This window comes from Crinia signifera, chromosome 3 (assembly GCF_055691185.1).
Source record: "Crinia signifera chromosome 3, ASM5569118v1, whole genome shotgun sequence".
NCBI lineage: Eukaryota > Metazoa > Chordata > Amphibia > Anura > Myobatrachidae > Crinia > Crinia signifera.
Genome location: NC_139219.1, coordinates 56,536,224 through 56,550,586, shown reverse-complemented (window position 1 = coordinate 56,550,586; position 14,363 = coordinate 56,536,224). Strand labels below are relative to the sequence as shown.

Sequence of the window (14,363 nt, the reverse complement as noted above, 5' to 3'; positions counted from 1 at the left end):
TTAGCTAGTTACTGCCCCCCGAACATACACTCTCTCTTACTTCCAGAAATGTTGCTTTTTAATTGAGAAAAACCCCAACCCCAAGTTGGGCTATTACTCACGGATACCCCTTTCACGCCGCACCGGATTGTTGCTGTGTGAAAGGGCCATTTGGAATAACCCAGATCCAGCAGGTTGCTGGGCAGCGCAAATGGGTAACCCAGGTCAAGCGACCCTGGTCCTGTTCATACTACAGGGAGGAAGCCGCGTCCGCTCTAAGTGCGGTCTACTCCCCTGCCCCCTTCTTATATCAGTGACCCAGTATATTGGGGCTAATCATCGCAAATACTTGGTTGCTCCCAGGATGGTCCCATGTCCAAATCCTGAGTGCAACCTGGCATTTGTGACGTGAAAGGTGCATGAGGAGTGTTAGTGTAGAGCACCAATCAGCGCTGCTCTGTCTGAGAGGCTGGGGCAAATGATTTCGCTATTCAAACTGTTACACTTACAAAGTTGACAACGTTTTAAAACTCTTCAGCTTCTCTGTAGGAGGGGTTAATGATTATAGTGTGATGTTATAGTTACTGCAAAGTAAAATAACATAGCTGCTGCCTGCCAAATCCCATTGTTAGAAGTAGTGAATATGAGTGCTCACACTAGTAAAAAAAACAAAAAAAAAACGGTGAATACATAATGTGCTCAAACTTAAATAAAATAATGGGTGCACATCTTACCCTTGGTGTCTGGAAGTCCACGTTTGTAGGGTTACCTGAGGCACAAAATATATTACCTCATCAATCCATGTGGGTCCCAGCGCGTGCCGCTGACATGGCGGAGCAGCAGCTGGCAGCGTCTTTTCAAGGTATTTTAAGTGGTTGTTGTGGGCGAGGTAGTGTTTTATAAGAAAGTTGCTGGAATATACACCAAACTGTGAACCACCAAATCTAGGGGAGACATCTTTTTTTTTAAATGTGTGCTTTTTTTTCCCCTTTCTTATCTTTACATTTATAGATTGAGTTTTGAAGGTTTGTTTGACAGTTGTCAGCTTAAATTGTGCAGTGTGTGTGTGTGTGTGTGTGTGTGTGTGTGTGTGTGGTTTTTCAATTTAGACGATACCTATTTACTTAAAGCAACACTTTTACAGTACATCAAGTTTATTGGCTCCTCCCCCTGCTCCGAGCCATTACGGAAGATGCTCCATGTTGTCCTAAATAAAAATGACAGGGAAGTGACACTGGCAGCAGGGAATGGGGTGGGATGAGCTGGGGTCTAATGACACTTACTGGTATTTATGATTTTAAGCTTGCGAGCAGGGCCTTCATACCTTTTGACTGTCTGTAAATATCCAGTTTGTTGTATCACTGTCTCCTACTGTAAAGCACAATGGAATGTGCTGTGCTATGTAAGAAACAGTAAATAATATGCTTTTTTGGGGGGTACTGCACCCCACATCTAGATACAGAAACCTGCAAAAAAAGTAGATGTGTCCCTAGCAACCATCAGATTTTGGTATGTGTAGCGCAGGCCTCTATAGCCTTCACTGCACCATGGCTGCTATTTTGTGAGCCCACGCTACCCTGCTCGTCAAGTGACTAGTGTTGCGTCTTTACATCACCAGGTTTGTGACGATACAAAGAAAAAATGGGCAAATCAATACTTTGTTAAATATGCTTTAAAAGCCAGTCTAAGTCCCTGTAGTGATTTCTCCTTTCATCTCTACAGAACGAACAACCCTCTTCTGAAGCCAGCTTTCCATTTACCCATGGCGAAAGACAGGAGTATCTGGATGACCAAGCGAAACGCAGGTCTCTACCTAAACATCGTGTTATGACCAATGGACATTCCTCTTTACAAAGAGATGGACCAGGCTCCTTCCTTTTGGATCTTCCAAACTTTCCAGACTTGTCAAAGGCTGATATTAATGGACAAAATCCAAATATTCAGGTAAATTTTGCACCTTTTTATATACAGTATCTTCCTTTTGGATGGAGGGAAGTGGGATACTCTGCGATTTTAAGTCCATCACAATTGAAAGGGTTTGCCCTATCCTGCAGGCTAGCCCTCCATTAGTTATCAGGCTTGCGTTGTGCAAATAGTTTGTAGTTGGTTCTAAAGAGGGGAGCGGGAAGGGGGGTAGAAGTAACATGAAGTTGTCAGTGAGGTGTCAGGGGTTGGTCCCACAGGAGGATTAAGCCCAGAGTAACTAGTCGCACACTGTAGGGGTCAGACCTACTGTAGATGCAGGAAGGAAATCCCAGGAGGTATGCTTTGGGGAGGGAAGTGGTGCAGCCAGCAAGGTATGATTTCTATTCAGAGACTACAGACACTGGCTGGGGTAACCCTAGACCAGGGGTGGCCAAACCAGTCCTCAAGACCTACCAACGGTCCACGTTTTCCAAATCACCTAGCTGGTGCACCGCTGTAGTAATTACTAACTGTCACATTTTCAAACCTGCTGCATTCATTCCTACTATAGATCCACAGGTTGCCTGAAAAACAAGAACTGGTAGATCTTGAGGACTAGCGTTGGCTACCTCTTCCCTAGACAGTACCCTCTGATCTCTATCCACACTCCCTCCCGTCCTCTTCACTCCATCGCTGACCGCCGACTGACCTCTCACCTAATCACCTCCTCCCACTCCCGTGTCCAAGACTTCTCTCGCGCTGCCCCCCTGCACTGGAACAAACTCCCGCAACCCATCAGGCTTTCTGATTCCCTTACCTCCTTCAAGCGCTCCCTCAAAACCCACTTTTTTCGACTAGCCTATCCCTCCTCCTAACCTCTTTTGATCCTCCTATCCTGCCTCCGTTCCTACTTATCCTGTTGTTTTTCGTTCGTCCACCCACCTATTTTTAGTATGTTAACTCTTATGAGTAGGGTCCTCCTGCCTCACGTACTCACCATACCTCTTTACCTCACATGTCCTCCTATCCTGTTCTTCCCTTCCTCTACTTCATCTTCAGTCTCCTCGACAATTTTGACACCTACTTCTGAACTGATGCTGATTTTATTTCTACCAGCTATACCCCTATTTATACTTTATTTTTCAACACACCCTGTACGTTACCTTGTAATTTGTTTTTTGTTTGCTATGTACGGCGCTGCGGACACTTTGCGGCGCCTTATAAATAAACGTACTACTACTACTACCCTGCAGACCAGTACATAAGCTGATGCCTCAAATGAAGAGGGATTGCTACCCTTATTCTTACACTTAAGCTTCATTGTACTTTATTAGACCACCATTGAGTGACATGAAGTTACTGGCATGTAGCTGTAGATCAATGGTGCATGTTGAAAGACTCTTAAAGAAACAAAAAGGATTACAGTGGTGTAGTAACGTGGTGCTTCTGTTGGACTAAGTAAATAAACATAAACACACAACCTACAATGAAATGGAGACCTTTCTCTTTAGCAATAGATATGGGGTTTAAAATCCAGTACTTTTAAATTACATGAAATGAAGACTATATACAACATTAGTGTAATGTGTTTTTTTAATACTAATGAGGAAATGTGTGTGTGTGTGTGTGTGTGTGGTGTGTGTGTGTGTGTGTGTGTGTGTGTGTGTGTGTGTATATATACCAATATTATTTAAGGCTATAAAATGCGAATTCAGCTTCTTGGCAGAGCATGATGTGCAATGAAAATAAACCATTTTCTTACATAAAAGGGTTTAAGATGAAGCTGTAAAATCCAAATAGTCAAAAGTGAAGTTTCAAGCAGTTAAATTGAATAACAGTTAACTGCTGAGTTAATGAATGTCCTATTGTGGAAAGACAGCTATAAGCGTCTGAAGGCTGTATTTCAAGCTGACCTAATAAGATCATATAGGGTATACAATATTGATGGGGTTTGTTGAATTAAAAGAATAAAATCCACAATAAACATAATTACAGTATAAAACACACCTAAAAATGTGGATGGTTACCCTAACGGTAAAAGCACAGCAGCAAATAGGGTATTCCCCCTAGGCCAGGCATGTCCAAACTATGGCCAACAGCTGTTGTGAAACTGCAAGTCCCATCATGCCTTGCCACAGTTTTGCTATTGGGGAATGCTAAAACTATGGCAAGGCATGCTGGGATGTGTAGTTGCACAACAGCTGGAGGGCCACAGTTTGGACATGCCTGCCCTAGGCCTCTAGAACTGCTTTTAGGCAAGGTTATACAGGATGCCAGGGTTCAGAAGACTGAGAGCAGCGTCCTGATGTTTAGGGGGGTATTTAATCTGGGATTCTGGTGGAACGTCCCAACAGTTGGAATCTCATCTGAATTCAATGTTCCGACTGAGTCCGTGGATCGGCGAAAAAGTTGCCGTTTTATCAAAACTGCCATGGATTCGACACTTCACGTCCGTTTCTGACAATAGACTATCCTATGGAGGCAGGTACTGTTGGAAATATCGGTAGAGATTGAATACCTCCTTACAATCCTGATGGGATAGTTGTAAGAATGCTTAGCCTGTAACTGTAAAGCTCCCGATCGGATGCCTAACTCTCCCTGTTAGTGCCTAGCTCCCTAATCCCCCCCCCCCCCCCCCCCCATTTCACAATCTAACTCTAAGGGACACAGCATACTTACGATTGGCTGTCAGGAATCCAGTGTCTGCATCTCCAGTGATGTCGGGATTTTAGCACCAGTATTATGCATGTCTGTAGGGATTCTGGTGCCGGGATTTTGACAGCCTGCATGCTGAATCACTGTATGCTCAATATTCTCACATGCGCTATTGAAGTGTCCAGATAGAAAACAGTGTCCCAAAACTTGTCCTCCAATGGGTTCTAGAATTTGTTTCTCCATATGAAGGCACATAAAGAAAATGGTATAGAACTGTAATGGTATATAACAGTCTCCTGATGTGTCAACGGGGACCAAGCAAAACGTGGTTCCAAGGGTACTGCAGGGTCATCTCACTCGTGCAAGATTGAAATCGCCTCACTCTGAAAAGGAAGCAGCTAATCTGGTGGATCCTCCTTGGCTAGATATGCTGTTAAAGTTCATTGCATGCTGAGGCCAGAGTGATTGGTCACCCTGGTCCTTCTTTGTCACAATGACAGAGACTGACAGGATTTTCAGATGAGCATAGAGAGGAGAGAACTGGGGTTCCGATTTTACTTAAGTAGATGCACAGGAATGGTCTCTGCATCCTGATGTGTTCACCCAGCTAGTGCTGTGCAAGGGTCTGCTGGAAGTAGACTTAATGGCTTCTTGTCTAAACCACCGAGTGCGGTGGTATGGGTCCCAGGCCCATACATCCTCAAGTGGTTCCTGTGTATACCTGAACAGCACTTGAGTACTCAAGAAAATCATGGAAGAAAACCCAGTCATCCTGGTGGTCCTGGATTGGCCTAAAAGAACTTGACATTCAGACATGCTGACATTCAGGGGCGGATTGGTAATGAAATCTGTCCCGGGAAACAACTGGAAGCAGCCTGGGGGGGGGGGGGTGTTACCGCTACTGCCCGGGGGGGGGGGGGGGAGGTGATATAATGCTACTGCCCTCGGCGCGTGGTAACACTACTGTCCGGGGGTGGGGGTGGTTGAAATGCTACTGACCATGGGGGGAGATGCGCTCCACGCAGGTTCCATCAGTGGTGCAGCTGCTTCCAACCTCACCGAACAGTGACCAGCAGCCGCATCCTGGTCACAAAGGGCAGGACAGCCCTAATCAAATATGGCCTCTGCATATATTCCCCGTATAACGACGCCAGCACCGGCCCTGGTAGAACAGTTGGCGGCCCAGCCAGTGGAAAAACTGCACCAGCCCACCGGGATATGGCCAGGTTTCCCGGTGGCCCAATCCGCCCTTGCTAACATCCTCCTATTGGCAGCTGAACTTTTACTGCGACTTCTGCACACAGAGACCTGTTCATCCTGCATGAAGCAGTTGGCTTCCTTGACATGGTTATTGAATCAATGGTTTTTCTAGTTAAGGGGTGATCTGATGAGGTCATCCAGAGGATGATGTGGACCAGAAAACTGTTTTCAAAATTTATTATAGCATTTGAAAGCTTTAAGTTGCTTGGTGCAAAGGGAGTGAGACTCCTACTTCAGCGTGTAAATTCCCATGGCTTTGCTCTTTTTGCAGGATGATCTGGCCAAAAGCTTGAATTGACTATTTTTGCAATAACCTTCTTTTTGAGTCTCTTGACACAGTTGGATTTAAGCCTCTTACTTGGAAGGCAGCTATTGGCCATTTGTTCTGCGAAATGTGCTCCCCATCCATATTGCTCCGTGTCTCTGAATGCCTTCTGCCATTTTATCTTGGATGTCCTCTCGCCACTTCAAACTCCACATTTTCAAAGCAGAGTTCATTATATTCCCACCAGCGAGGAATAGTTACCAACCTGATATCTTTATCACTTTTGAACACAACAATCAAGCCTACTCCACAAGCTCACTGCCATCCTTGACTCTGACCTGTCCTTTGTTCCTCACATTCAATCTCTCTAAATGTTACATGCATCTAAAAAACATCCAAAATGTATTTGTATCGTACACAAGACACTGAAAAATCCCTAATCCATGCACTCATTATCTCACGCATTTATTTATTGCAGTCCTCCGAACTGGTCTTCCTAAGAGAAGACTCACCACTAAAATCCATTTTGAATGCAGCGGTGAGGCTGATCTTCCTGGCTGATATTCAACCAGGTCAGTGATGTACCCCATTGGCAGCATGACATGGTGCATCATTGGAACCATTAATCAAGGCAGCATCTGTTTATATTTTAAGGATGCCAGTTTTGGGCACAAAGCTATGTGCACTTCAGTAGCCAAGTATACATCCCATATGGGCAGCTTTTATGCAGGATGGCCCCCATGGGGAGTAGTATCCCTTTTATAAAAGAGAAAAAAGTTTCCACAGAAGTTAAAACCAGGAAAAATATTTTCTACCACACTTGCGAACAAAGTTTGTGGACAGGCCAGATAGTGTTGGGTAGTCATCCATTGGTCGAATTGAATCATTAAGCTAAAATGTTATAAATGTTACTTCAGTGTGTAAACTTGAATTTTTGACATGCTCTACAATATCCATACACGTGCCAGGTCCTGCATGCAGTTGGGGCACTACTGAGGTTTGCTGTACTTCTAGTCTATGACCATGGTACAGTCTTTCCAGTCTAGGTACTACAATTTTATAAATACTGGACAGTCTACGTGTTCATTTCAGTGACGTCCGTAACATGTCATTTGTGATATGTGGAAAACTAGCCACAACATCGGTCTTGAGTCTCTACACCACAAAACGGTTGATACAACTTAGAATGTGCCTAAGAACTTTGTGCTAACCTAAGCATGTCTCTCATTTCTTATCTGGTTTTTAATTTTGAGGCTGATTCTTGTACTGTACTTAGAGATGGAGAAATGGTAACAGCTGGGTATATGGTATCCTTTTTTTTAAATTTATTTATGTAGTCAAGTTATTGGTGTTTTTTATGCAGTGCCATTTTTTATTTAATTTTTTTATTTTTTTGGTCTGTCTTAGCTGGTCCCTAAAATCTGTACAGCTCGAAGGGCAGGATGTATTAATATACATCGCCGCCCTTCGCCTGCCAGCCGCCGCGATGCTACCGCATATGTACTAACATATGCGGCTAGCATCGGGTTGCGGTGACTGAGACCCTCGCGATACCTGTAATGTGTGCAGGGGTCTCTGTCACATCCCAGCGGCTGTCAGTGTCCCCCTGCGTCTCCTCCCCCCCCCCCTCCGGCTGTGACACCTGCTGGCGGAGGAGGAGATCGATGGAGGACGGGAGGGGGGGTCGTGCAGGCGGCGATAGAAGCCCATAGGCTTCCAGAGGGTGGCGATACCCTGCCAGGCGGAGACAGGGCGGACGGCTAATGGCACATAGGAAAATGCGGTAAAACCCCCATTTTACCGCATTTTCCCTTAAGTACATCCCGCCCAAAGTATTCACAGTTTGGGCCAAATGTAATAGGGTGTGATTTTTATTTTATTTTTTTAAGCTGCAATCAATTACATGGCAAAATGAATCTGTTTTTTCAGTGTAAATGATGTAAAAAATGGGAAAAACCCTCCCAAAATCTTTCTGATTCTTGCACCCTATTATACTGTATTTGGATCCTTAGCTTATTAGCCCATATCCATGCATGATGATCCATTATAGGAAACCTTGTGTAATAATGGCGGTTAAGTAACCATATGTTTAAACCCCCCTCCCCCGCCAAATGTCTACATATCATATACTGATCATTTGCACAAATGAATTGTTCTCCCTTCTATATGGATCCCTACTAGGAACCCACAGGCTGAGGACTAGAACAATTTTAAACCCATATCTAAATACAGATGTTAACAATTTGAACGTCTTGTTTTGAGTGCAATTTCCTACCTTTTTTTAATGTACACAGTTATTTCTGTAATGCCTGTAATTTCTGTAATCGGGTCAGTTTATCTGCAATGGGAATAAAGTGGGTTATTTCTAAATTGTGTGGGTTTGTTTTTTTTGGGGTGGGGGGGGGGGGGTTCTTAGCAAATTGTGCAAGTTTCAAAATAGCTTCATCTTGTCTTGAGGGCCGCACACGTCCTCTGACAGCTGCATCTTCTATCAGCTTTGCAAACTGGTGACCAATCCTACCACCCATATTTTGTTTGGCTGTTGACGATAAATTGTCACCATTCATATTTTTGGTACTTTTAAAATGATCGGAAAACATATCTGCTGTTCTTTGGCCATAGATTTGATGGTTTACTCACCACAGGGCTGGAGCTGAGGGGGAACAAGAGGCGGTTTGTGTTTTGCTGATGGCATTCAAATTGTTCTGTACATGTGCAGGAAGACATTGGTATGCATGGGCAGATTTGTGTATTACTGGCACTTACCCTGGGAGATATGGCATTGGGGCCATAAGAGGCACCAATGTTAACCGAGCATAATAATGGTATGTTTGCTCATATACACACACATGTGCAACTACATAATGTACCCTGTGCAGCATGAGATGCCTGGTGCGAATGAGTCACGCAGTGACGTGTAGCCTTTTTTTTTTAATTCCAGTGCGATGCCACAAAACCACTTCATGAGACTGTACTAAGTTATTTGACACATGATACTTGTGACTGATTGATTGTGAACCGGTTCACGGAGCACAACAGAATTCGGGGTGATATAAGCTCCGGAGGCTGCTGTTTACTTTTAATAGATTGAGACTCAGTTGCACACTGATGTACAGGTGACACCTATTGAATTAATAAGACTTATGAAGCAGTTTTGTTGCATCACATTGTGATTCAAGACGTTTGAGAAAGCAGTACCATGAAGCTGGCATGCTGGGAAGGGATGTTTGGTGCAACTGCAATAGTGCATGATGAGGGACACCTTTCCAGCACTAGTGAACGCACACACCCACACGTGCATCTTGCAATCGTTGGAATTTCTTATGTGCAAACAATTGCAACTTTATTTGTGTGTGTGTGTGTGTGTGTGTGTGTGTGTGTGTGTGTGTGGTTTATGCCTTTTGCTTTTATTAAAAGTTTCTCTAGTCCTATTAAACTAACAATATGTCGGCTTTTTTTTTTTTGCCACCAAACTAATTTATCAGACTGCTTGCTTCAATGTATATTGACTAAAAGCACTACTATTATTAACCTTATTTGTATAATTCTTATTAAAAAAAAAAATTATACATTTTAAAAGGCTTTTTTTTCTTTTGTATACATTTTCTTAATTCCCGTACTAGAAGATCCTTTATAATCTTTAAGGAGCTAATGTACTAAGCCCTGGATAGTGATAAAGAACCAAACAACCAGAGCATAACTGACATTTTTCAAACACTGCCTGTAACATGACAGTTAAGAGCTGATTGGTTGGTACTTTATCTCCATCCACTTCAGCACTTAGTACATAGACCCCTAATTATGATGCCTGCAGTTATTACCTGTCCTCATCAGTGACTTAATTTTTGTATCCAATTTATCTTGACTTCGGATGAACTGTTAGTTTATTATTATACCCCTTTCACATCGCCACTAATTACCGGGTACAAGACGTTTTCTTGCCGGCTCGACCTGGTAATTAGTGCGATGTGAAAATGGTAGCAACATGGCAAGAATAACCGATTTAAAAAAAAAACGGTTCTTACCAGTTGCTGTGCAAACGGGTTAAATGGGTCGAGCAACCAGTTTCCCGTTCACACTATGGAGGAAGTAGCGACAGCTCTAAGCGCTGCCTCCTCCCCCAATGATGCGCTGACTCCCCGCCATGCCCCCTGGAGGATGTCAGCAAATTATGCCAGTTCGCTGAGGGAATGTGAACATGCCAAAATGCAGGGTCGCGCTGGGACTGAACCGTTTCAAAGTTCCGGTGCGACCCTACATTTTGCCATGTGAAAGCAGTATGAGTTCTAACATGACTGTTCTAGGTGGCCGAGTTGCTAAGCCACTGTTTTGTACGACACATGCTTATGTGCACATGTAAGTTTTTACAGTGACAAAGTCTGTGTCAAGAGTTTCCAACCAGCTACAACAAAGGTGAAGAAAGCATTTTCTTGGCTCCCCATCAGAAGCCGAAGGAACACTTTAAATTATCAGCATTTGGCAACAAGTGTAGTAAATTATACAGGACTTGTTTTTGTTCTCAGCCGTACAAATCCCAAACCGTATTCTTTATGATAACTCCCCAAAACGGAAGTATTAACCTGCTGCATCTGCTTTTTGTGATATCCAAAACCTTGTTTTATTGGTAAGGGAGCTGTCTGGCCTCTAGGTGAATGAGCACATATATTAAAAATCCTGGGCTCAAAGCAGATGTTACTGTCCTTGAATTTGCCGGTATTTAAAACATCTGTGCAGCACATGTATTTTTTTTTCTCAGTACATAATCCACAAGGTGTAAAACGTGACCCAGGGTATGGTTTTAACAAAAAAGATTTATTAAAATTGGAAATGTTGTATAACGAGTAATGGCTGTTTGACACCTCGTTCGGATATCCTATACATCGAAATTCAAGGTTCAGTTCTACTTAAAAAAAAAAAAAAATATTTAGCATTTATTCAGAAGAGGTCATTCTTAGGCATAAGTGAACGTGGCCAATGAGTCTTGTATTCTGCCTGGCCCTCACCCACATCACAGATAAGACCTGATTTTACTTTTCGGTTCACAAGTGCCCCAATAGTCCCCTCTGAGTCACATTTCTTCTGATTGGAATGCCAGGCCTGGCATTACCCTGTATTTTTACTTTTGCGAATGTTTGGTCGCCCTTGTTTTATGCCTGCCCTGTTTGTTGGGCGCGGTTGAGCACTGTGGCCGCTGGCACTACTTCGGTAAACGTAGCCTGTTCCATAGGCTGGCATGGCAGTAAGGGATTGTATTGCCTCCACCAGCAGCTGCTTCAGACCCGTTCGCTAGTCTGAGTATACTTGCAGCCTAGTGAACAGTTGAGCGCCACCCTGCCGAACGCTAGCATGTGAGGGAGATGTGTACGAGAACCTGTCCCCTTGCATATGGTCAAAGGGGAGAGAAATCATTCAATGATAACCAAACATCTATTTATTTTTGTCATAAACGTTGGTGAAAACTGACTTATTTCAGCCAGAGATGTCCGAAAAGGGGGCAGGAATCAGCCCACCTGCGTTCATGGGGATGCCCATAAAGCTCTGGGCGTTCCCCCTGCTCGAGCCCAGTGTCAGCCCCTGCCCTCCCCCTCTGGAGCGAACCTGTGTCAGGTGGTTTGTTACAAACCATATCAGTTGTCGCAGTGGAGGCAGCCATTATATGGGCTGAACCCAGGGTCCGTCTGGCCCACAGGGGAATCCCCAAGTGAGCCCCACAACCTGTGGGCCCACCACCACCTCCAAGGATCAGGTTCAAGACCACATTGAAATTATACGTGTGTTAAATTTTACTGCACAGGATTATGGTGGAGTTTGTTTGTTCTAGAGTGCATTGCCATTATTAATCTGGTACATTTTCATGCGTACACTAGCAGTATCTACTATATAATATTTATTGAGGGCTCCAGATCAGGCACTCTATGGCTAGCCAAGCCTTATGTATTTTCCGCTACCAGTGAATGCCTCAGTCCAACACAGGTGTGGTTTAGTAGTTCTAAACTAACAAGATGGTCAACCCTAAATATTAAACACAAGATTTAAAAAAAAAAAAAAAATTTGGGTGGGATTTTGTATGACCAATTAGTGGAAATGTGTAGATTCGCAGGCAAACTTTGATCGTAGTCTATATGGATGGTAACTGATGGGAAAAAAGTGTCAACCATTTTGGGGTTGACCTATTGACTTTACTGCAGATCTATCAACCGGTTATTGTCCTCTTCAAGGGAGACGTGTGGTATTGTCCACTATCCCTGGAGCCAGGGGAACTCCCTCTTAGGTTGGGAGTTTGCTGGAAATTTCGGCATAGTAGGCAGTTACCGGTTGATATTTTTAATTCTGATGATCTAGCCCTGTCATGTGACGCTTATGCTTGTGCTCCAACTTTTTCCACCATGGCAAAAGTAATTCCACTTCCAGATTTTGCGCATTCAAATTTTTCGGAAAGTCATGTGTTACTAGCTCCATACATTTATAACCGGTAATTTATTTTAAATGTGGCAATCTGTGTGCTTGTTATGAAGTTGTCCTTTATGGTACAGTGATGCTGCAGTGTATATGTATAGTGGGGGCACAGGCCTCTGTGCCGGGGGGGGGAGGTTGGGCACACATAGTTCACCCTGTGCCTATTATTCATACTTGGTTTCTGCTACTAAAGCAATCCGCATCAAAATGATACAAAAACCATTTCTCAAAGGTGCATGTGTCGGGGAGTAGGAAGGGTGATGGTGGAGTGTGCACATGGAGACTGCTCATGGACCTTCTTCTACAGAGAACTTATTTATACATTACCATGCATAAGCTATACTAGGCTATTGGTTGGGGGCCCACAGGTTGTGGGGCCCACCCGGGGATTCCCCTTTGAGCTAAACTGACCTTTCCTCTTCTCTTTACTGGTCGGTTAGACTGGGCACAGTTACTCTTGTATTCTTTCATCCCCTTGTTTTAATTCCTCTTTCCTCTCTGTAATTCCTCAGGTTACTATTGAAGTAGTCGATGGCACAGATACAGAGCCGGACAATGACATGCAAAAGGAAAACAAGCCCGGCTGGCCAGTTCCATCACCGGACTGGAGGAATTGGTGGCAAAGGTCATCGACTTTACCCAGGATAAATTATGGAGGCCAGGATTACAAATACGACAGCACCACGGAGGACAGCAACTTCTTAAACCCTCTAGGTGGGTGGAACAGACAGATTCCCAGTCACCGGACATTTGATCTGAAAGAACAGCCCGAGTATGGTGAGTTCACTGCACAGCTCATCCGATGTCCTATGTATGCTCATATGGATCTTTTCTTTGTATTTACTTTTCTACTAGAATAGGGATTTTAGAGTAGAAAAACCTATTTATTGCTGCGAGACATATTGTTTACAGTGCGGTGTATAGGTGGGTAGCTTATATGCATTTTCTGATACTACTATCCTCTGGCCTTTTAGAATATACTTATTTCTTAGTATTTAAAACGGAAAATGGTACATGTATAATTGAGTGCTTCAAAGGCCAATTTGTAATATTAACAACTGTGCCTCTTAAAGTTAAATCAAAGACAATTGTATAATTAGTGTATTCTATTGTCAGGGGTGGGCTGGTAGGGCTATTGCTAGGCACCACCATTGGTGCCATCTGCAAAGCTGCACTTCAGAAGTAAACAATTGACTGCACTACAGGAGTCACACCTGCCTACTGCCGCTGGGATATAAAAGTCCGGTCCAGACCTCTCCTCCCTGATGTCATCTGGCGTGATGTCATCGCACCATGTAATCTCATCACACTTCATATTGGTGAGAGAGAGAAGCCACACCTTCAACGCTTCACCCGCCTGTGCTCTCCAGCCACTGTGGGGGACTATTTTTATTCGTAAATTAAAAGCTGGCTGGTGGTAGACTGTGTTGTGTGGTGCCTGTGTATTTACTTATTTATTGTTTTTCTTGACCATCTTAATTAATGTTGATAACCATTACATAAACTTGTGGGTTGTGTCATATGGTCAAGACGATTATCTGCATGCAGTGAGTTGCTTGTATAACATAGACATCTATTGTATGTAATGTTAACTTCTTAAAAATGCTGTTTAGTGTACATGGGGGCATGAACACATTTCATCTGAGTGGATACTTTACAGACCAAGATATAAAAGCACAGCGATTGCCTCCATCATTCTACAGCTGGGGTTGGATTTGGCCGGCTACTGCGTAATGGCAACAAACGCAAAGCTGAAGGGAAGATGAGCTCCACTCGGCACATACGGATTGGGCAATCCCTCATTGCTTGGGATTTTCCCATTGAGCGAACTAGTTATTCCTTC

At 43.7% G+C, this 14,363-nt stretch overlaps 1 protein-coding gene across 1 annotated transcript in view; it reads left to right on the top strand.

Moving 5' to 3' along the window:
- ISM1 (isthmin 1) overlaps positions 1-14,363 on the top strand; it is a 47,013-nt gene that overhangs the window by 25,053 nt on the left and 7,597 nt on the right. The window contains exons 2-3 of the mRNA XM_083175835.1: positions 1,702-1,923; positions 13,033-13,297. Of these exons, the coding sequence (XP_083031961.1) occupies positions 1,702-1,923; positions 13,033-13,297 (487 nt within the window). The remainder of the gene's footprint in view (positions 1-1,701; positions 1,924-13,032; positions 13,298-14,363) is intronic.